The sequence below is a fragment of the Sarcophilus harrisii genome, chromosome 3 (genome assembly GCF_902635505.1).
Source record: "Sarcophilus harrisii chromosome 3, mSarHar1.11, whole genome shotgun sequence".
NCBI classification, from domain to species: domain Eukaryota; kingdom Metazoa; phylum Chordata; class Mammalia; order Dasyuromorphia; family Dasyuridae; genus Sarcophilus; species Sarcophilus harrisii.
Genome location: NC_045428.1, coordinates 74,139,433 through 74,162,437, shown reverse-complemented (window position 1 = coordinate 74,162,437; position 23,005 = coordinate 74,139,433). Strand labels below are relative to the sequence as shown.

The 23,005-nt window shown below is 31.3% G+C and overlaps 1 protein-coding gene across 1 annotated transcript in view; it reads right to left on the bottom strand.

Moving 5' to 3' along the window:
- The window catches only part of PTH2R (parathyroid hormone 2 receptor), a 68,722-nt gene extending 46,490 nt beyond the window's left edge, over positions 1-22,232 (bottom strand). The window contains exons 1-5 of the mRNA XM_031963692.1: positions 22,111-22,232; positions 19,374-19,471; positions 17,203-17,389; positions 15,959-16,112; positions 3,891-3,950 (exon numbers count right to left, since the gene is read on the bottom strand). Coding sequence (XP_031819552.1) covers positions 3,891-3,950; positions 15,959-16,112; positions 17,203-17,389; positions 19,374-19,471; positions 22,111-22,188 — 577 coding nt within the window. The 5' untranslated portion in view covers positions 22,189-22,232. The remainder of the gene's footprint in view (positions 1-3,890; positions 3,951-15,958; positions 16,113-17,202; positions 17,390-19,373; positions 19,472-22,110) is intronic.
- Between the last annotated feature and the right edge of the window lie 773 nt (positions 22,233-23,005).

Here is a 23,005-nt window from a genome sequence, read left to right as displayed (position 1 = left end):
AAAAATGACTGAAATAGTTTATATTGAAATTGATCAAGGGCATTTGATAATCTCAAACATTAGACCAAGAAAGGAGTAAATTTTTCTTTAAGAACTGAAAGATACCTTTCTCCCTATTGGAGAGTTCTGGAGAAGAACTGGAGTTTTTAAAGAAAAATACCCACTGGATTTTTATTACATATCTGCAGAAAATGTATTATCTAAGAAAGCTCTCAGAATGGCTCTTTGCTACTGGGTGACTAAATTTCATTAGGAGAAGAGCAATTACTAGTGCCTCAATAAGAGCTACCTCTTCCTTTAGAGAATTTTTATGCTGAACAAAAATTTACTTTAATACAAGTAAAAGGTTGTATATCTTTTAAGCAATTGAAAGCATTAAGCTTTTGGGTACAAACATCACCATAATTCAATATTTGCTATAGCTGTCATTACCCTATGGAAAACATGGGAAAATCAACCCTAAGTGAGGAATTTTACTTACATTTCTTGTTTTGTTCCCCCCCCCCTCCCAGTGGAAGTGTATTTGAGATTTTTCAACCTGATCCTTTAAGGTAAGTGTCTTCCAAGGTTCTTTCCTCTTCTTCCTTCTATATTCTCTTATCAATCTTATATATTCCCAAGGCTTTCATCAAAATTTTTATAAATGATCTTTAAATCCTTATCTCATGTCTATATTTTCAGTTATCAGATTTTTTTTTTTATTTGTAGCTCCATTGGTATCTCAACTCCAAATTTCTAAAAGAAAACTAATCTTTTTGCCCCTCCCCCTGCTCCTCCTGACTTCCTTGCTTCTGTTAACAGTATCACCATTTATTCAGTCTCCCATATTGAAACCCCAGTTCTATCTTTAACCCCCCTCTTGCTTCTACCTCTATCCCCATACAGTTATCACTAAACCTTGCTGATTCTAACTCTGCAATTCCTCTCACACCTATGTTCTGTCTTCTATTGGGCCTGATATAGAAGAGAATGATGGATTTGGAGTTGAGATTCCTGACTTGAAATCCCACTTATGACAACAGCTGTGGAAATTTCGGCAAATAACTTAATCTCCCTGACCCTAGTTTTCTTCATCTAGAACTTGAGGATAATCTTAAATATTGTAGTTACCTCACAGAGTTGTTGTGAGCACCAAATGGGATGACATATTAAAAGAATATCACTTTGTGGTTCTGGTGTTTTAATTTAAAGAGAAAGGGATCTTCCTTGACATGAGCCAAGACATTTTAGAATATGCCTCCATTGAGCACTGACCCTTAATCTGGAGTATTACTACCATTTAATTAGTCTTTTCAATTCCATCCTTTACTACTTCCACATTATTTTCATTGTGTCTAGAACTTATGTCATTTCTCTATCAAAATATTTCATTTATTCAATAATAATAACAGTATGTATGTGTATATACACACCCATACAGTGCCCATTATGTGCCAGGCATTGTTCAAAGCACTTTACAAATATAATCTCATTTAATCCTCATGAAAACTCTTAGAGGTAACTGTTATTATTATTGCTATTATACAGCTGAAGAAACTGAGGCAGATAAAAGTTAATTGATTTAGTGCCCAAGATCATACAGTTAGTAAGTGTCTGAGATTGGAATTGAACTCAGAATGTCTATTTCTTAAGCCCAAACTCCTTAGTCTGGTTATTAGGTATCCCACAAGCAATGTTCTTATAGATTTTCATCCTCGTCTGTTATAACTTCCTAACCATTATCATCAACACTCTTTAATTAAGATGAACTATTTACAAATGTTTTATGACTTCTTATGACTTATGAGTGGCTGTATGCATTTATGAATACCCTTCCTTATAATTATAATGGATATTTAGGCTTTCCTTCAGATAATTTCCCCAACCTTTTCAAATCTTACCTATTTATTTATAATGATAGCTTATCTTATTTTTTATTATGTTTATAAATTAGGTGCAAGACAAAATGATACAGTGTAAAATTAATGATCTCATTAGTGACAAAATTAGTGACAATTTTATACAAAAAGAAAATGATAATATTTAGTAGCTCTAGAGTGAACTATGTCTTCATAATCTCCTTTGTAATCTTGACATTTTGAATGGAACTTAATGAGATCATTGATTCAAAGAATGGTCATTATGGCTACTATTGGAAATTTCAAACTTTTAACTTTACCTATGGTAAGTTAAACCTCAAATGTAAACTGTATGAAGCTTGCCCTAATCCCAACCAAAAGGCAATGGCTTTCTGCTTTCGCCTCACCTAATGCTTTGGTTGCACCACTTATATTGACTTACCATTCTCCCATTAGTTTAGTTACTTGAATATGTGTTATATCTTTCTATTCCTCCCTTAGTTTTTTTACTTCAGTATGTATTCTATCTTTCTATTGAAGAGTAAGGTCCATGAGGGTAGGAACCCTCTCTTATTTTAACTCTATTTCTCTATCAGCATCTTTCACAAATCTCTGTGTACAACTAATAACTAATAATTGAATTTAAGTTAATTAAGAAATTAGATTTTATTTCTGAATCTAAAAGTTAAATATAATATAAACATATTATATTTATATTTATTATATTGTTATCACTATAGTACATATATTATATAACATAGTTTATATTGTATATTACATATTTATATAAATACACTATATTTATATAATTAGATATAAAATATAGAAATGTACAGAATGTACAGATGATAATTATACCCTGCTTTTGACATGACCCTTAATGTTAAATACATTAATAACCCACCCATCTCATTTAAAACTACCATCATAGATTCTGATCTTTTCCCTAATGACTTAGACAAAAACAGCAAAGTGCATGTATCAGATAAAATTTTCTTTTCTTCTTTGACTCATAATTACTCAGCACAGAAATAAGGTGAAAAATGAACAATTGAATTTCATCCATCATTCATCCCCTAGAGGGAAATATGCACAAATAAGGATGTAGGGAGGCATGGAAGTGGGAAGAGAGGTTCTTCACAAAGTTCACCTGAAGCCAATTAAAAGCATTTCACCAAGTGAGTAGGTAAAGGATAGCTGATAACAGTCATAAGTACAATACATTTCTACTGCTTCATTGTTACCACTGTTTCCAATAGTATCCAATTTAGGAGGAAGATTCTCAAACTTTTTTTTTCACTTTAGCATGGAAAGATTTAGCTTCAACTATTGCAATTTCCCTGACTAATTATTGTTGCATCCTTATAGACCAATGCTATTAAAGTTACAAAAAGAAGCATGTAGACTGAATTATTTAGGGAAAAGTATATAGCAAGGGGATGTAGGAATTTCAAAATTGCATACTTTTTTATACTGGAACTTTATTATTGAAACTTTCAGAATATTGTTTATTTTGTTACATTTGTTATTTAAAACTTCATGATGGGCTTTTGTTTAAAAAAAAGGAAGTTTTAGAGTTGAAAAAAAAAAATCTCAAGCATTATCTTCTCCATGTATTATAAACCTGGGAACTTTGAACTTCAGAAAAAATTAACAATTAAAAACAATATAATTGGTTTCCTTCTGATGCTATTTCTATGTATATATGTGTGTATACATATGTATATACACACAGATGATCAGATATTATTTAAATGCTTCCAGTTTCCCTTTACTAGCTGAAAGAACTGAGGCTCAGCTATATATATATATATATATATATATATATATATATATATATATATATATATTTCTTGTAACAAGACTTATGGAAAGACCTCAAATAGATTGAGTGCATATTCTGTCAAATATTTAATAGACAAGGAACATTTATGTTCCTTGTATTCATGAAGTTAGTTCCCCCATTGACAAGATCCAGATGCCCTTAAGTGTTAAAAGATATATCTTTTGAAAAGATTACATTCCACCTCCCCCCTTCTTTTTACACTTAACTTTCATCTGCTACTATTGCTCGTATCACTGTCCAGGCCACAACAAACACTGCAGGAAATCCTATAAGTAAAAACAACAATAGCAACAAAGTTGTTTATGGTAATATTGATTTTTAAATTTTTTAACCATATACAATTACCATTCAAATATTTACTGGACTCAAATTTAAAGATGTCAGATATGCTTGTGCTTTAGAAGAGTTCCTTTGGTTCTCATTATATCACTCAGAAAATTATATTGAATCTACCCACTATATGCATATGAATTACCAGTTTCTCTAGAATTTATGATCAACATTTGCTTTTCTTGTAACTGCTGATCTAAGATTGGAGCTAGTTTAATTGAAGTATGAGAAGTTATAGGATCAAACTATATCTGAAAATAACTAAGAGAACCAAGGGTAAAAACATTGTAGGGTCTCAACATTTTGCTTCTAATTTTATATGAATGGGTGCCATTATTTCAAAGAAAAGCAGATGATTAAAAACATTACAGATTCACCTAATATAGCAATTCTTACTTTTTATCATTTGAGGATATTAATAACTTTTTTGTAGTCTGATTGTGTCCTATATTTAGGCCCCTTCAGTCTCTAAGGACTTAATTTGCATTCTCATATCTACCTATTGGCGTATTCCTTGTAAATACTTCCATTTTTCTTTTTCAATGTGTATCAACAGATATATATTAAATACTTACTATGTATCAGGTATTGTGTTAAGTTCTAGATAATAAATAAAAGAGCAAATAATTTACATGTAAATTGTCCCAAGACATTATTCTTTAAATTCATTAAATTGTTAGAAACTCTTCAAAAAAAAGTACCATCTTCAATTTATATTCCTTTCTGAGGTCATATAATATTCTGTAAAACCATAATGCTTACAAATTATTAAATCAGTATAGTTTCTTTAATGGAGAACATGGCCAGTATTCAGCATTAAAGAAAATCTAACCATTATATTGGGTGCCATGTTTTAATGAATTATTTTCCATACTTATAGACAAATCTTCTCTTCCCTCTTAGCAGCTACTATCTTTCTAAAACTTGCATATTTTAAAAAAGAAGCCAAAGTCATTGAAATTTTCAACAAGATAATTATTTAGAACATATCATCACATGTAAAAACATATACACACAGGTGAATAAAAACCAACACATACAAATATCCAACAAAACTTGCCCAAACTTGAAAATATGGTTTTAAGTTTAAATGCTATAAAATAATCTCTCCTTTGGGTTAGCAATGTTGTATAGAGCAAAGCTTCTTAAACTGTAGGTTGTGATGACAGATGGGGTCATGTAACTGAATGTGGGGGTCATGAAATTGTGATCTGTTATCAATAACTGTCTGATTTGTATACCTATTTTATATACCCAGGATTGTGTAAAAATTTATCAGAAGAAAAGAAGTCATGAGTGGAAAAAGTTTAAGAAGTCCTAGTATAGAGGGAAACAATGGCCAGGAAATAGGAGACTTGCTTTCTTGTCCTATCTTTGATACCAACTAGCAATGTGATCTTGAGGGATTTTTTTTCACTTGTTTCAATTTCTTCTCTCCTTAATAAAATGAGTCCAAACTAAGGTCACATGATTTTATGATTCTCATATATTAATTTGAAGGGGGAAGAGTTTTTCTTAAAATATATTTAATTTACTTTTTAATGTTTATTTCTGACTTTCTATATAAAACATTTTTTAATATTTTGTAATAGCTAACATTTATATATTGTCTTCTGTATCCCAGGCAATATATTAAATACTTTATAGTTATCTCACTTGATCTTCACAACAACTCTGGGAGATAGGAGCTATTATTATCCTCATTTTATAGTTGAGAAAATTGAGGTAGAGAGAGGTTAAATGATTTGCCCAGGATCACATGGAGGTTGGATTTGAACTTAGGCCTTCCTGATTCCAGGCCCAGTGTCACACCAAAACGTATTTACCATTCATTTTCATAAGATTTTGAGTTCCAATTTTTTTCTCCCTCTTTCCCTTCCTCCCCCTTGTCTGAAAATCATAAGCAATTTGATATAAGTTACACAAATATTTTCATGTAAATATTTTTGTATTAGTCATGGTTGTGAAAGAAGAAATGGATCAAAAGAGAAAAACACAAAAGAATAAAATAAGTGAAGAAAATGTGCTTTGTTCTGCATGCTGAGTTAATCAGTTATTTATCTGGATGTGAATAGCATTTTCCTTCATGAGTCCTCTGTACTTGTCTTGAATCATTGCGTTTCTGAGAAGAGCTGAGTTATTTATTGTTATCATGCAATCTTCCTGATACTGTGTATAATCAAACTCCTCCTTTTATAGATGACAGCTAAGATCTGGAGAAGTTATATAACTTCCCAAATATCATATAGAAGCAAGATTAAAAGGCAGATCTTCAGCTTCAGATTTAAAATCATGCATGTTGCTGCCATAATTGATACTTCAAAAGGAACCTCAGGAGCAACACTCTAAACTAAACTAAATGAAACAAACTGATGTAAGATCTAAAGATCATAGATTTAGAGCTGGAAGGAATCTCAGAGAATCTTCTGGTCTAAACTTCTCACTTCACATGAGGTTCAGAATGGAATAAGAACACTTAAGGTCCAGCAGATCTGGAATTCAATCAGGTTCCTTGACTCCATCTTTCTTTCCACTGTCCCATGCTGTCTTCTAGATTCTTTTCAAAATGTTTATGAAAGATGCTCTGATTTTGAGGCTTGGCAATAAGAAAATGGCATCATTATTCTTATCAGTATTAGTAATAATTGTCATAATGGTCACCCAGATGCCCTATAATCATATATTTCATACATTTATATGTATATATATAAACCATGTTATAAAAATGACACATTATATATATATAATATATACACACACATATTTTTATGTAGAGAGAGAAACAGTCATTATCAACTATTTGCTTTTATTTTATAATAACTTTATGTAAAGATAAAAATAAGCACAAGTTGAATGATGAGAAGAAGCTGATAATGAGTCTTATAACAACCATTTTCAGTATTTATCTTTAATTAGATCAAGACAGCCCAAGGCAAAGGTACTATCTATTCCTCTAAAAGAGCTGATTCTCTTTTTCTTCTACTTTTACCATTATGATTCAGCAAAATTGATGTAAGTAAAGTCACTTAACAAATCAACAGAAAGTGAACAATAAAATCCGAAATATTTCCCAGTCCAGTGAAATCTTAAAGAACTTTTAGGTCCTCTTGAATAATAAATGCACACAAGGAATCTAAGCAAGTCTTTTTTCCCCTCTAATAAGGCCAAAATCACACATTAAGAAAGTTTGGAATCAGCCTTTCTATGAATTATGGAAGCAAAGAATTCTGTAAAGTAGCTAAAATTCTATTGATTGTTAGATTTTTCTGATGGAAGTTTGGAAGGAAGAGTCAAAAACAAAAATGATATCTTTTCAACTTTCCAGCAAGACTGGGTATTATGCTTTATTTTAAGATTAAGGGAAAATAAGAATAAAGTATTATATTTATGTATATATATCAAGAAGTTAACTTGATTAAATGGTCAGTGAAGTTTCATTTCAGCAGTATATAATATTATATCCAATGATCACATGAAAATAATAGCTAGCATTTATGTAGTTCTGCACACATATATTGTTTCTAGGATATACTATAACATATTTAACATGTATAAGACTGCTTGCCATCTAGGGGAGGGGGTAGAGGGAGGAAGTGAAAAATCGGAACAGAAGTGAATGCAAGAGATAATGTAAAAATTACCCATGCATATGTACTGTCAAAAAAATTATAATTATTTTAAAAAATATCAAGGAGCAACAGAATTACCCACGATCTGACAGCTTCTACAATAAAGTACTGGAGGGCTTAGAATACCATATTCTGGAAGGGAAAGGACCTAGAATTACAAGCAAGAATTAACTACCCAGCATCATCTTTCAAGGAAGGCGATGGAGCTTCAATGAAGTAAGATGTTCAATTATTTCTATTGAAAATCCAGAACTAAACAGAAAACTTAATTTATAAACACAGGACTCAGGTAAAGGGTAGAAAGGTAAACAAGGGGAAATATATTATTTAAAGGTTAAACTGTTTTCTTTCCTAGATGGGAAAACAATATTTGTAACTCTTGAAAACTGTATCTTAGTAGCGTAGACAGAACAGGGCATCACATGAACTGATATTGGTTGTGAATGGACTCTGATGTGATAACATAAAAGAAAAAGACATTAGGGAGTGGAAAGAGGTCTGAACTGGAAAAAAGAGTGAAGGGGAGATATAATGATAGAATTAGTTCACATGAGGAGGTGCAAAAGACCTTTTGCAATCTAGGAAAAAAGGGAGGGGGATGAGCATTGTCTGAAGCTTGATTTCATAAATTTTGGATCTAAGAGGGAATAACTTAATCATTCAGTAGGATATAGAAATTTATCTAAACTTGTAAAGAAGTAGAAGGAGAAAGGAAAGAAAAGTGAGGGGCAGAAGGGAGGGCAGAAACACTAGGAGAAAAGGTAAAAGAAAGGGGGAAGGTATTATAGAAGATAAGGTAGTGGGTAGAGTGTGTTAAAAAAAAACACTACTAAGAGAAGGGGGTTGGGTGATAGGAAATAAGGTAGTAGGTGGGGTGGGTAAAAAAAAAACCTGACTAAAGACAGGGTGGAAAGACAGAACAAAAATATATACAGGGGAGAAAATAGGATGGAGGGAAATAATGGAGCTGATAGTCACAACTGTGAATGTGAATGGAATGAACTCTCTTGTAAAATAGAAGCAAATAGCAGAATAGATTAAAAAACAGAATCTTACATGTTATTTTCACAGAATACATTTCATACACACATGCATAAACACACACATATACATACACACCACACACATATATACATATATATATATAGAGAGAGAGAGAGAGAGAGAGAGAGAGAGAGAGAGAGAGAGAGAAAGAGAGAAAGAGAGAATATAAATATAAAAGGCTGGAACAGAATTTATTATGCTTCAGCTTAAGTAACAAAATCAGGGGTAGTAAATCTGATCTGAGATAAAGCAAAAGTAAAAATAGATCTTTAAAAAGATAAGAAAGGAAAGCATATTTTGATAAAGAGTACAATAAACAATGAAGTAGTAACTATAGCAATGTGTATGTACCAATTGGTAGAGCAACCAAATTTCTAGAGAATATTTTAAGCCAGTTACAGAAAGGAATAGACAACAAAACTATACTAGTGGGGGACTTCAACATTCTCCTCTCAGACTTAGACAAATCTAACCACATAATAAACAAGAAAGGAACAAGGGAGATTAATAGAATCCCCTCTGGAGAAAACTTAATAGGGACAGAAAGGTATACACCTTTTCTTAGTAGTGCATGGCACCTACACAAAAAAATGACCATATATTATGACATAAAAACCTCACACTCAAATGCAGAAAGCTAGAATTAATAAATGTTTCCTTTTCAGACTACAATGCAATAAAAATTATATTCAATAAAAGGCCAGAAAAAGATAGACTAAAAACCAATTGGAAATTAAACAACCTAATTCTAAAAAATGAGTGGATTAAACAACACATCACAGAAACAATTCATAATTTTATCCGGGAGAATGACGGTTCTGAGACAACATAAGAAAACCTATGGGATGCTGCCAAATCAGTTCTTAGGGGAAATTTTATATCTCTAAATAGCTACAACAATAAAATGGAGAAAGAGGAGATCAATAAAATGCAATTAAAATGCAACTAAAAAGGCTAGAAAGAGAACAAATTTAAAAACCCCAATTAATTACCAAATTAGAAATTATGAAAGTCAAAGGAGAGGTTAATAAAATTGAAACTAAGAAACCTACTGAACTAATAAATAAAACTGGGTTGGTTTTATGAAACAATCAACAAAATAGATAAACCTTTGGTTAATTTGTTCAGAAAAAGGAAAGAAAAAACCTAAATCATCAGTACCAAACATGAAAAGGGTGATTTTATCACCAATTAAAAAGAAATTAAAACAACAATTAGTAGCTATTTTGCCCAATTGTTTGGCAGCAAGGCTGGCAATCTAACTGAAATGGATGAATATTTACAAAAATATAAATTTCCTAGATTAACAAAAGAGGAAGTAAACTACTTAAATTGTCCCATTTTAGAAAAAGAAATTGAACAAGCCATTAACAAACTCCCTAAGAAAAAATCTCCAGGGTCCGATGGGATTCACAAATGGATTCTACCAAACATTTAAAGAACAATTAATTCCAATACTATGTAAATTATTTCAAAAAACAAGTAAAGAAGGAGTATTGCCAAATTTCTTCTATGACAAAAAGATGGTACTAATACATAGACCAGGAAGAACCATAACAGAGAAAGAAAATTACAGAATAAACTCTCTAATGAATATTGGTGCAAAAATATTAGATAAACTAATAGCATAGAAATTACAGCAACTTATCAGCAGTATAACACACTATGACCAATTGGGATTTATGCCAGGAATTCAGGGCTGATTAAATATCAGGAAAACTATTGTCATAATAATCAACCATATCAATAACAAAATCAACAGAAATCATATGATAATCTCAATAGATGCAGAAAGAGCTTTTAACAAAGAACAGCACCCATTCCTATTAAAAACACTAGAGAGCATAGGGTTAAAGGAAGCTTTCCTTAAAATAATAACTAGTATCTATCTAAAACCACAGCAAGCATTTATTTGTAATGGAGAGACACTGTACACATTCAAAATAAGTCAGGGGTGAAATAAGGATGCCCATTATCACCACTATTATTCATATTATAAATGTTGGCTTTAACAATAAAAAAAGAAAAAGAAATTAAAGGAATTACAATAGGCAATGATGAACTAAAACTATCACTCTTTGCAGATGATATACTTGGAGAATCCTAGACAATTATCCAAAAATCTACTAGAAACATTTAACAGCTTTTAGCAAAGTTGCAGGATGTAAAATAAATCCACTCAAATCAACAGCATTTGTATATCTTACTGACAAAGCCCATCAGCAAGAGATACAGAAATTACATTTCAAATTACTGTAGACAAAATAAAACACTTGGGGGTTTACCTGCCAAGATAAACCCAAGAACTTAATTAACATAATTACAAAACATTTCCACACAAATAAAGTCAGATCTAAGCAATTGGAAATATATCAATTGCTCATGGGTAGGCTGAGCTAATATAATAAAAATGACAGTTCTGTCTAAATTGGTCTACTTGTTCACTACCATACCAAACTGCTAAAAATTACTTTATAGAACTAGAAAAAAATAATAACAAAATTCATCTGGAACAACAAAATGTCAAGGAAATTAATGAAAAACCAAATACTTAGCTTAGCAGCACCAAACCTAAAACTATATTATAAAGCAGCAATCATTAGAACCATTTGGTACTGGATAAAAATGGAATGGTAGACCAGTGGAATAATTTGTACACACACAACACAATCATCAAGTTCTAAAGTAACAAAGTATTTCATAAACCCCCAGACACTGGTTTCTGGAATAAAAACTCATTATTTGACAAAAAGTTCTGGGAAAACTGAAAAATAATACGTCATAAACTTGGCATAGACCTACATCTGACACCCCATACCAAAATAAGATCAAAATAGGCACATGATTTGGGCACAAATGATGATACCATAAATAAATTAAGATGACAAGGGATTATTTACTATCATGAGAAGAGAGGAATTTATGACCCAAGATGAACTAGAGAACATTATAAAAAGTAAAATGGACACTTTGATTACATTAAATTGAAAAGGTTTTGCACAAACAAAACCAACAGAAACAAGATAAAGGGAAGGTCAAAGTTGGGAAAAATCTTTACAGCCAATGTTTCTGATAAAGGTATCATTTCTAAAATATGTAAAGGACTGTGCAAAATTTATAAGAATATAAATCATCCTCCAACTGGGTAAATGGTCAAAGGATATAAACAGACAATTTTCAGATGAAGAAATTAAAACCATCTATAGCTTTATGAGAAATGCTCTAAAATACTGTTGATTAGAGAAATGCAAATTTAAACAACTCTGAGATACCACCTTACATCTCTCAGATTGGCTAATATGACAGGAAAAAATGAATGATGAAGGGGATGTAGGAAACTGGGACATTAATGCATTGTTAGTGGCATTGGGAAGTGATCCAACCCTCCTGAAGAGCAATTTGGAACTATTCCCAAAGGTCTATAAATTTGTGCATACCCTTTGACCTGGCAGTGCCATTACTGTGTCTATATCTCAAGGAAATCATAGAGGGGGAAAAGAACCCACATGTGCAAAAATGTTTGTAGCAGCTCTTTGGTAGCAAAGAATTGGAAGATAAGTATATGCCCATCAGTTGGGGAATGGCTGAAGAAGTTATGATACATGAAGGCAATGGAATATTATTGTTCTATAGAAATCATGATGAAGTTGATTTTAGAAAGGCCTGGAAAGATTTATATGAACTGATGTGAGCAAAACAAGTAGAACCAGGAATACATCGTATACAATAACAGCAAGAATGTGTGATGACCAACTATGAAAGTCTTAGTTCTTCTCAGTGGTTTGGTGATCCATAGCAATTCCATTAGACTTTTAATGGAAAATGCCAGGTGCAACTGGAAAAAGAACTAAGGAGACTGAATGTACATCAATACAAGCTACGTTCACCTTTTTTTTTTTGCTCTGACTTTTCTCTCCCAACATGATTCATAAAACAATGTGTTTTAAAAACAAATAAATTTGTTAGAGAAAAAAAGAGAATACTAATCTTGATACAATTATGAAAGAATGAAATGCTTCCTTTAAAATCAGAGAGAAATTTCCATTCTCACAGTGAAAGGTTTGTAGCAGCTATTTTTGGTAGCAAAGAATTGGAAGATAAGTATATGCCCATCAGCTGGGGAATGACTGAAGAAGTTGTGATACATGAAGATAATGGAATATTATTGTTCTATAGAAATCATGATGAAGTTGATTTTAGAAAGGCCTGGAAAGATTTACATGAACTGCTGTGTATTTTGCATGAGTTTGTGCTTCATGAGTAAAAAGGAATCCAAAGGAATATGTTTATCATCCCCCCCACCTTTATTTCTAAGTATGGAGAAATTTAAATAGAAATCATTGATGTTGATAACAAAATTATAAAAGGAAAAACACATTATCATTATATTCTGTAGCAATAAGTGCTCTATGTCTTGAAGGATTGCTCAGAATGGTGTAATTCCTTAAATAAAAATGTGTTCATTTTTCCAAAAAAAAAAAAAAAGATAGAGTAAGCAAAACTGGGAAAGCAATATGAAATGTGACTTCAAAAATATAAATAAAAAGAACAAAACCTGAAATTGAAGTCAAAGTAATTTTAATGACTAAAGTTGGCCCTAGTGAAAAGTTGAGAAAAATTTACTTTCTGCTGTTTTTGAAGAAATGGAGGACTAGGGATACAACATATGTTACAATACTCAAATTATATTGTTTTGCTTTGTTTTGTTGAAAAACATTTTTCAGTTCTTTCTCTCTTTACTTTTTCTCACAAAGATAGAGTATGGATTGATTAAAAATTAATGGGACATAATAAGCAGAAGATTTAAATGGAAATAAACATTTTAAAAACCAAGTTTAATTTACACAAAAATATTCCACAAGTAGATCCTTTGTTGCATTTGTTTTTAATATTTCTATTGATGCCTTTAATTATCAAGCTTATACCTCATTTCCAAACAATATTATCATGGGACTTTTCCTAGGAGCAAGTGGTGAGGATAATCATATAATACAGCTAATAGCCTGAACAGAAGGGAAGTCTTTAGACTATAGTGTCCTTTTATGTATTCATTTGTCTTTATAATTTACAAATATCATTTATAGCTACTTTGGAATATATTTAATTTTTGAAATCTTTCTCAGAATGAAGACTTACTTTCTTAGAAAGTAACTTCAGGCATTCTAGAACAAATTGACCATCAACAGACACAATACATATAACAAGAACAAAAAACAACAACAACAGGAAATCTATCGAACCCTAAATTAATTAGAAATAAAATTGAGAGCACTTAAAAAAATCTATCTCAAGTTTTAATGAAAACCACATCATAGTAAAGCAGGTTGATTAGCACAGTTCTTTACAAAGTCTACAAACTGAATGCATATTAAGTAAGAGACTGTAAGAGTTTGGGGTAATTGTTTGAAAGAATTAAGGATATTACAAGAGGTTATATGGGTTTGGCTACAATAAAAATCAATATTCTTTGGTTTTATTATCTAGTAGCGAAACTCATGAGGGTTTCTCAGACAAAGGGAGGGTGCCTCTAGAACTATACTTTTATTTATATCATTATCATTTCTTCATGAATGAAGTTTCATAGCCAAATGAACCATGCAATTGATCTTATTTTATGGTAATGTTTTTTAATTAATTAGCAAGATTAGCAAGAAAATAGATGAGTTTATTTTGAGGATTCTTTGGAAGGTACTGACAGGCTCTAAGTCTTGAAGGATATTTTTAAGTTTTCTATTAAAATTAACATACCACTAATTTCATTGTGAAAATTAATCATGAAGAGGGTTTATGTTAATCCATTTAAAAACCTTATCAAAGTATAAATATATTTAACTATTTTTTAACTGCTCATGAGTTTTAGAAATAGTGAAATATGTGATTTGTCTTTTCAAATCACATCATGTTACAGTGTAGCTTAACCATCTACCTTTCTGTTACTTGACCACTTACCTTATAATTTAGGGGAGGTGACAATAAGTTGTTCAGTTGCTTTTTAGTCATATCTGACTCTTCATTACTCCAGCTGAGATTTTCTTGACAAAGATACTGCAGTGATTTATCATTTCCTTCTCCAGCTCATTTTACAGATGGGGAAACTGAGGCAAATAGGGTTAAGTAATTTATCTAGGGTCACATAACCACTAAGTGTATCAGGCCAGATTTGAACTCATGAAGATGAATTGTCCTAACTTTAGACCTAGTGCTCTATCCACTGTATCACTTAGCAATAATTTGGATAATTTATTTTTATCACTTTATCATTTTTTATTTCTTCTTTCCTTCTTTCTTTTTCCCTTTCCTTCATTTCTTTGTTTCTTTTCTCTCTGTCTCTCTCTGTTCCTACTCCTCTCTTCCTTCCACTAAATTTTATTCTGTTCTTTCTCTTCAATAATGGATAAGTTTATATACTGTCTTCCTTGAATCTCTTCATCTAATTTAAGGGATAAAATGAACTCATAATATAATTTCTGACTTTTGACTTATTAACCTAGGAATATGGAAATCTACTTGTTGGAGTCTACAAATGAAAGAGGGACTTCCTCAATAATCCCTCTAGATTTAACATACTACACTACTGAGATTCTGGAGTGAATGAATTTGATAACTTAATAAATACAGATTTACCACTTGCAAATTTAGAAGTTGCAGATCTTTTGGTCAAATATTTACTAAAAAAAAGAAATTCTTGTTCAATGGCCTTGGATAGAAAAAAAAATTCCTTCCTTTAGAAAGACTCAGTACTAATTAATCAGATTAGGGAGTAAAGGTATCAGCATATTCACTGATTTAAAAGTGAAACACAAAAAAAGTATTGTGTTATTTGTAAAGAAAGATTATGATTGACTCATTTCTCTTTGGTATTTATATGTCTTTAAATATGACAAAAAAGAGGGTTCAGAGGAGAAAGTTAGGGAAAGAAATAGATATAGAAATACATATTACATATATGTGGATATATATGGCTTTATATACACACACACACACACATATATATATTCACACCTACATGTAATATGTACATATAATATATACACATATACAAGATACATATAACATATACACATATACATACATACAATATACATACAATATACACATATGTTTATATATATTTTTATATACACACAGAAAGGGGGGGGCAGAGATCACAGAGAGAAAGATGATGCAAGAACATATAGGTGATAAAGGAAAGGAGAGACAGGGAGAGAAAATGTGTGAGCAAAATTATTCAATCTTAAAGATCAAATGAAAAAAGAAAGCTAAAACCTTACCCCAGCCTACCAAGGTGAAGCCCCAAAGATACTTGGTATCTGAAAAGAAAGCCACAAAGATAAGACTGTGTAGGTATAGGCCTTCCACTAGAATCCAATAGTAGTTTGTGGCCAAGAAGTAAATAAACATCACAACAGCAATCTTGCACCCCACCTGTTAAAAATAATGAAAAGCATTATTTTTTCATGCCAGAACTCCCAGATGAATTAAATGACATGACACTATTCAAAACTTCAAACTTCAGTGCTAGGTCTTCTTTTTATACTTTTTTTGTACCATTTTACATAATAATGTAAACCAAAATTTTAAGCATATTTCCTCTAAGAAATTCAAAGATAATAAGTCATCAAGCATTTATTTATTAAGTTATTTATTTTATTATTAAGCTCCTATTCTATTCCTGACACTGTGATAAACAAGGGATATAAAGAAACAATGTCTGCCCTGAAAGAGTTTACATTCTAATAGTTTAGTAATACAAATCCATCAGTAAAGAAAGAGAAAATCATTCCCCTAGGAAACTAACAAACTGGTGAATAAATTCAGATGTTGACTGAAAAAAGATCCCTTTTTGTCATTCTTGTTGCTAAGGACCAGTCCTCCTGGACACACTATTGCTACAGAAGTCCAATAGTATGAATTTATGGGTGAGTGCTACTGATTGAGAAAATTCAGGCTCATTATTTGAGCAATAAACCCAATTTATGTTAGCTAGAGAATGACTAGAGATTTTTTTCCCATTTAGAGAATAGATATAGAAACAATGGGATAGAAAGGGAAAGCACCTTTAGTAGAATAGGAACATGTTAATCAAGAGCAGTCACTATCAGCCCAGAAGTCCTATGATTTGATGACTAGCTCATAATAAAGAGCATAAAATGATATTGAATTTTCTATACATGTCATGAGAATCAAATTCAGGTAATTCAGTCTTTTTGTTTGTTTGTTTGTCTTGTTTTGTTATTGTCACCCCAAAGATTTTCTGAATGGAAAGTTCCATCCATTTTTTTTTACACAGGAAATGAGCAAGGAGTGAATAAAACAAAGTAGAAATCTAAAGAGAATAGGTGAAGCAATAAAATCAATGACAGAGAAAATGTGCTGGATGTTCTCTTTGTGTTCATGGAAGTATTTTCAAGCAGTCAAGATAAGCCAAGTAACAGCCCAATGGTGGCATTCTTGTGTCTTTTTATGTATATGTTTACAAAGTTGTTCTAATTAGTCAGGAACAGATGATACTTACATATTGTGACTTGTCCAATGGGGGTGCTATCATTGTATTTTGTGGGTCAGCCATCATAAACGATTCCAGTTCTTTCATGCCCACGTGATCATGGGCCACTTTATCCTTAATAAAGATGCTTGCAGCCCTCAGCATGAATGAAACAAATAAGTGCATGTGAATATAGTTCCTGGTACAATGCAGTCTCCTGCAAATAAAAAACAGAAAAGTGACAAATTTGGAAATAATTACTGAGGGAACAACAAAGGAGAAAAGAAAACAAGACATACTATGAATCTAAATAAAGATGGAATCTTTTTCAGATCTTTTAGCCTATGATGCCATATATGACTGCAGGATCATTACTAAAATGAAGGTTATTTGAAATTTAATTACATGTTTTAAATTATTTATATCATATCCTCAATTCAAATATAGCAAGTGAATAAATTTCATATCATGTCCAATGAAAAATTATGTGGACTAAATGTTCCTGAATCTCTCATATTTATGCCAACAAAATTTTGCTGTGAAGTCAATAAATTATGTACCTTGAAAAGAAGCCAATGTGAGTTGGTTTAATTATTCTGGAATTAAATTTGGAAACATGCTAAAACTTTAATAAAATGTCCATATCCTTTGACCCAGAGATCCCAATTAAAAAAATGTGTCTCAAGGAGGTCAAAGCTAGAAAGAAACATTCTATACATGCCAAGATATTTATAGTAGGTTTTCTTTTTGTAACAACAAAGAACTGGAAACAAAGTAAATGTCCATTATTTAGCATATAGACAAATGAATTGTAGTAGATGAATATGATGGAATATTAGTGAACAATAAGAAATGATGGAAATTAAGAATATGGAGGACCATGGTAAAAAATTTTATTGACTCATGCTAAGTGAACTTGACAGAAAATCAGGAAAAAGTCATATGTAATAATAATAATAATACAATATGTGTAAAGAACAAAACATAAAAAAGAATATAATAATTAAATTTGTCCCCAAAGAAGGTACATGAGAGAGTTCATCCCTCTCATCTTTGCAAAGATTTGAGAATATGAATGTGCACTTCAGATGCTGTTAGACAAGGTTGCTGTATTGTTTTTGCTTCACTCATAGTAGATAATTAATAAATACTAGTTGGTTTGAACAAATTACTTCGTGCTTGTGAAAACTTGTTATTTTATACATGAAGGAAAATTACCTGATAGAAATACACAAGGAATTTAGCATTTATATTATGTCAAGCATTATGCTACATGTAAGGGATCCAAATTTAAAAAGAGCCCTGTCTTCCAGACATCCTATGGACCATTTTGCATGCTATGGACTAGTTAAGGGAGTAATTAGGAGATTAATTAAGGAATAATTCTTATTTTTTTAACTTACATTATTTACATTATTTAAAAATTATGTTTTAGGGAAATAACATTTTGTCATTTCCATTACTCCAAAGTCCTTGAATTTAGTCTCATAAGAACTAAAGTCTTTCTCTGATGCTAATCAGAGGTGACACTGGGTTCTTGACATCTATACCAGTAGATCACGGTATTTGAGAAGTCCTAAACCACAGAATATTCATGTGTGGGCCTGGTGATGGACGAGGGATCTGTAAATCATTGACAGACAGCTAGGTAAATTCAGAGGCTCATCCATTCCAAAGTTGGCAACAGTGATGAACTTTTGACCTTGGCATTTCTTAAAGATTATGTACCAATTAGCAGAATAATTATAATCTTTTCACTAATGAAATCAAGTATCCTTCAAGTATTATGGTAACAGATATTGAATTCCATGTGTACTATTATCATGTGCTTTTACTTTATGTATGCCCAAGAAACAACTTTGTTCAGTGATATCAATAAGCCCCAGATACTCATTTTCTTGACTCACACAGCTATCTTTGGCAAACAAATATGTTGCAATATTGATATTTTGATTTGTAGGTTTTATTTGATTTGCTCCATTGTTAATTTTGAAAAATTCATCAACTTCCTTCTGTGATAAGAGCTTTACCAAAATTGAACAGAACCATGCGAGACTGAATACATAAAATAACAGGTGAGATAATGTATTTAAACATAGAATGTCCTGAGATGTTTCTGTCTTCTGTGGCTAGAAAATAGGACCTCTCTCAGTGTCTGAAGGAAAATGAGAAAAAAAGGGAATCATGACTGATCTGCTCACCGGAAATAGCCAATGATGAAAATAGCTACAGCTAGGGAACTGAAGGAGATGGAATATCCAATAGTGTACATGATGTAGAGACGTTCAAAGAACTCCTGCTGGAGGAGAAACAAACAAGCTTGGGTTATATAATTATTCCATATTTATTTTCTTTCTCTCCTTTATAAATCAAAATATATCCAGAAAATAAGACAATTTTCTTTGGATGTGAAAGCACAAAATATATGTTGTTAGTTACCTTCTGGTATGCTAAAAACAAGGTTGAACTTTATGCTTTAAACAATTTTAATCACCTTGTGCCCAATCTAAAGAATCCTTTTTCTTTTCCATTTTTAAAAATCATTACTCCATTATTTTGTTTGCCCATAATTTGTGAATACTTGGAAATCTTTCAAAGGACAAAGGAAGACGCCAAACAGTTTCTTACTAATTTTTCCCCAAATTTAAAAACAGATGTTTCCTAAACCTTCAAAATCTATATTGTTCTTTTTCTAAACTAATCACTTAAGGCAGTATCTTTTCTGCAACAACAAATAATAAATGATACTTATACCAGAATTTTCTTCAAAGCATTTCAAAGCTTAAAGTTTTGAGGAGAAATAATTTTCTAATCTTTTTTGAGATTGTATTTTCAATCTTGAGAATGTAGAAAACCTTAAAAATACAGGTGACCCAATAATTGCTTAGGACTCCAAATAATTTAATTATTTTAAAAAATAATAAATATCATTGTGTATTTACTACTTCTTGTTACTATGATATTTTTTGAGATTAATAAAAATGGTTTTTACAATGGATATATAATTTTTATAAAGATATTTGTATAACATAAAATTCAAAATCATGGATTTAGTAAGATAAAATTTCTTTTGAGGCACCTTATATTAATATGAATATTACATTATTGTAGTTGTGAAAAAAATTCTGAGACTGACTAACTTTAAAAAAAACATATTTGCTAATGAAATATAGGTTCAAATATTTAGCAACTTTCCAAAGAATTTATGGAATAGAATCCTTTGTTGTTGTGAAGGGGTGAGGTTAAAAAAAAACAGGTTCTGGGTATTTAAAAATTAAATATCAAAACAAATGTTTAAAATTGTCTTACATGTAAGTGGGAAAAATGAAACATATTAAAAATAAATGCCAATAATACAATAATTTATACTTATATAATGCTTTAAGGTTTTCTTTAAAATTTTTATTTTAATTTGTATTTTTTCAGTTACATGGTAAAAAACAAGATTTGTTTTTTGGTTATACATCTACGTGCTTTAAGGTTTTCAAAGAGCTTTACAAATATCGGCTCATTTGATCCTTCCATAATAGCATGAAGCAACCAAAATTGAGGAGAGTTAAATGAATTTGTTAAGGTCAAAATGCTTCTGAGTCATGATTTGTGAAAAGATTACCAAATTAAATTGATTTTTTTAATTGGCAAGAAATTTTAAACTTCTTCACTATTCTTAAAAATATCATTTATACCTTTTATTAATTCTATTCCATTTTTATGTATCTTCTATGTTATAGGTTTTTATGACACTGAAGTCCATCACATTTATATAAATAAATTAGGCACTATATGCATTTTTATTAAGTATGAGAAAACAATAAATTGCATTGCAATATGCAAACTACTCTATATTATTTGAAGTGAAACATTCTGGAGGTCTTGCTAATCAGTCCTTTTGTCATAACACTGGGCTAGGAATCAAAAAGTCAAGGTTCACTCCTAACTCTGCCAATGACTAGCTATTTAACCACGTCATTTCTATGGTCCTCAGTTTTCTCACCTGCAAGCTGAGGTGGGTGGTGAGTAGGAATAGATGATCTTAAAGATGCTGAAGAAAGTTTTAACATTCTGTTTTCACAATTGTAACTTTTCAAAATCTGGCAATCGGAACTGTGATTTCATTGATTTAGAGAACTTTCAGTGAAATAACTCTATAAAAGCAAATCTATTCCTGAACCATACAGCTAGTACTTTTTTGAATAAAAGCCTTGAATCCAGCTATTCTTGACTTTTAGGGGGGCTAATTCTCCATTATGCTAATATGCCTCCAATATTTCAAATATTCACAAAATTAATACCTAGTCATTCTTTCTAAGATTTCAAAATCTGCCATGTCTCTAAAATCAAAAGGTACTCCCACTGTCTTCTGTGGATAGAAAATAGAACCTCGCTCAGTGTTATGAAGGAAAATGAGAAAAAAGGAAATCATGACTTATCTCCCAGGGTAGGTAGAGGGGTAGCCAGAGATTAAAATATTGTGGGCTTCAAAGAATGTAGAAGAAGACAATTCATGAGGAGGTAAGAAGCAAGCATAGGATAATAGAGTTAAAATTTAGAAAGGGCCTTTAAAAAAAAGACTATATAGTTCAATCTCTTCATTTGTCATTGTTGTTTTTCCATTTGGTTGATATCTAGAAATGGCCCTGACCTCAGGAAGAAACAGAAATTTCCTGTTCTCTGAGATTGATACCTGAAAGAGAAAATAAGCTCATACAGTATGAACAATATCAGAAAAGACCAAGATGTAGAAAAACAGTGATTTTTATATTCAGTAGGCTTTAAATGTTTGCTTAATTGAATAAAATGAATCTAATAATTTATTCTTGCTCTTTGTTTTCCACATTTCAATGAAGGAATTAGAAAAATGACTTCCATATATAATTGGGTGATATCAAAAATAGTGAAAGGGTCAATACAATATGTATTTAAAAAACATCTAGATACCTTTCTTGTGTTGCTTTCTGGTTGGAAGTAGCTGAGACATTCTGAGTAATTGACCCATGTTTTATTTAAACTGTGCATAAAATCCCAGGTTCCATTGGGGTTACAGTGCCTGAATGCAACTCCTATAAAAATGCAAGGAAACATATTTAGTCTGATCATCTACCTTCAATTCTGTTACAAACATAAAACAGATAGCTTTTTTTGTTTTTGATCAACCATTTTTGGACAAGTTTAATACCTTTATGATTGAAGTCATAAATATAAGGAGGACATGGAACAGCCAGAATTTTCCCCACTGTGCCTCTGGGCCAGCAGATTAGTCCATCCCATTCTGGAAAACAATTTCCCTCTGGAAGGAAGGTGAAAGAATAAGACAATGAAAACATTAGGCAATATAGACATAGGTCTTCAGTTTTTGCAGCCATCTATAGGACCACCTAAAAATCCAGGGAACTGTGAGGATCTAAGATAGTGGATATTAGGATGAGGCAGAAATCATACTAAGTAGTCACTTGATGAATTAGCAAAGCAAATGCTATTTTCTCCATTTTATGACAAAAGAAATTGAGTTAGTGAAGTTACACAAAGAATTAGCCTAGGGGTATATATTATAATACTGAAGTGTAGTTCTCTTGTCCAAAAGGCTCTTGCTCTGAAATAGAGTTCTATCTCTTGCTTGTCCCTAAAACTACTTGACTTTTTGTTTAAAAGCATAACCACTGGTACCTTTGTATTGGCAGGAATGGAAAGCTGTGTGTATGAAATATCAAAGATGATATGATTATAGTTCCAGGTGTGAAAAATGCCTGAATAATTTGCCTGATATCTATCATTGAGTTTAAAACATGAGCAGCAGACCTTACTGTTTTCAAAATATCCTTTTGAGAAAGGCACT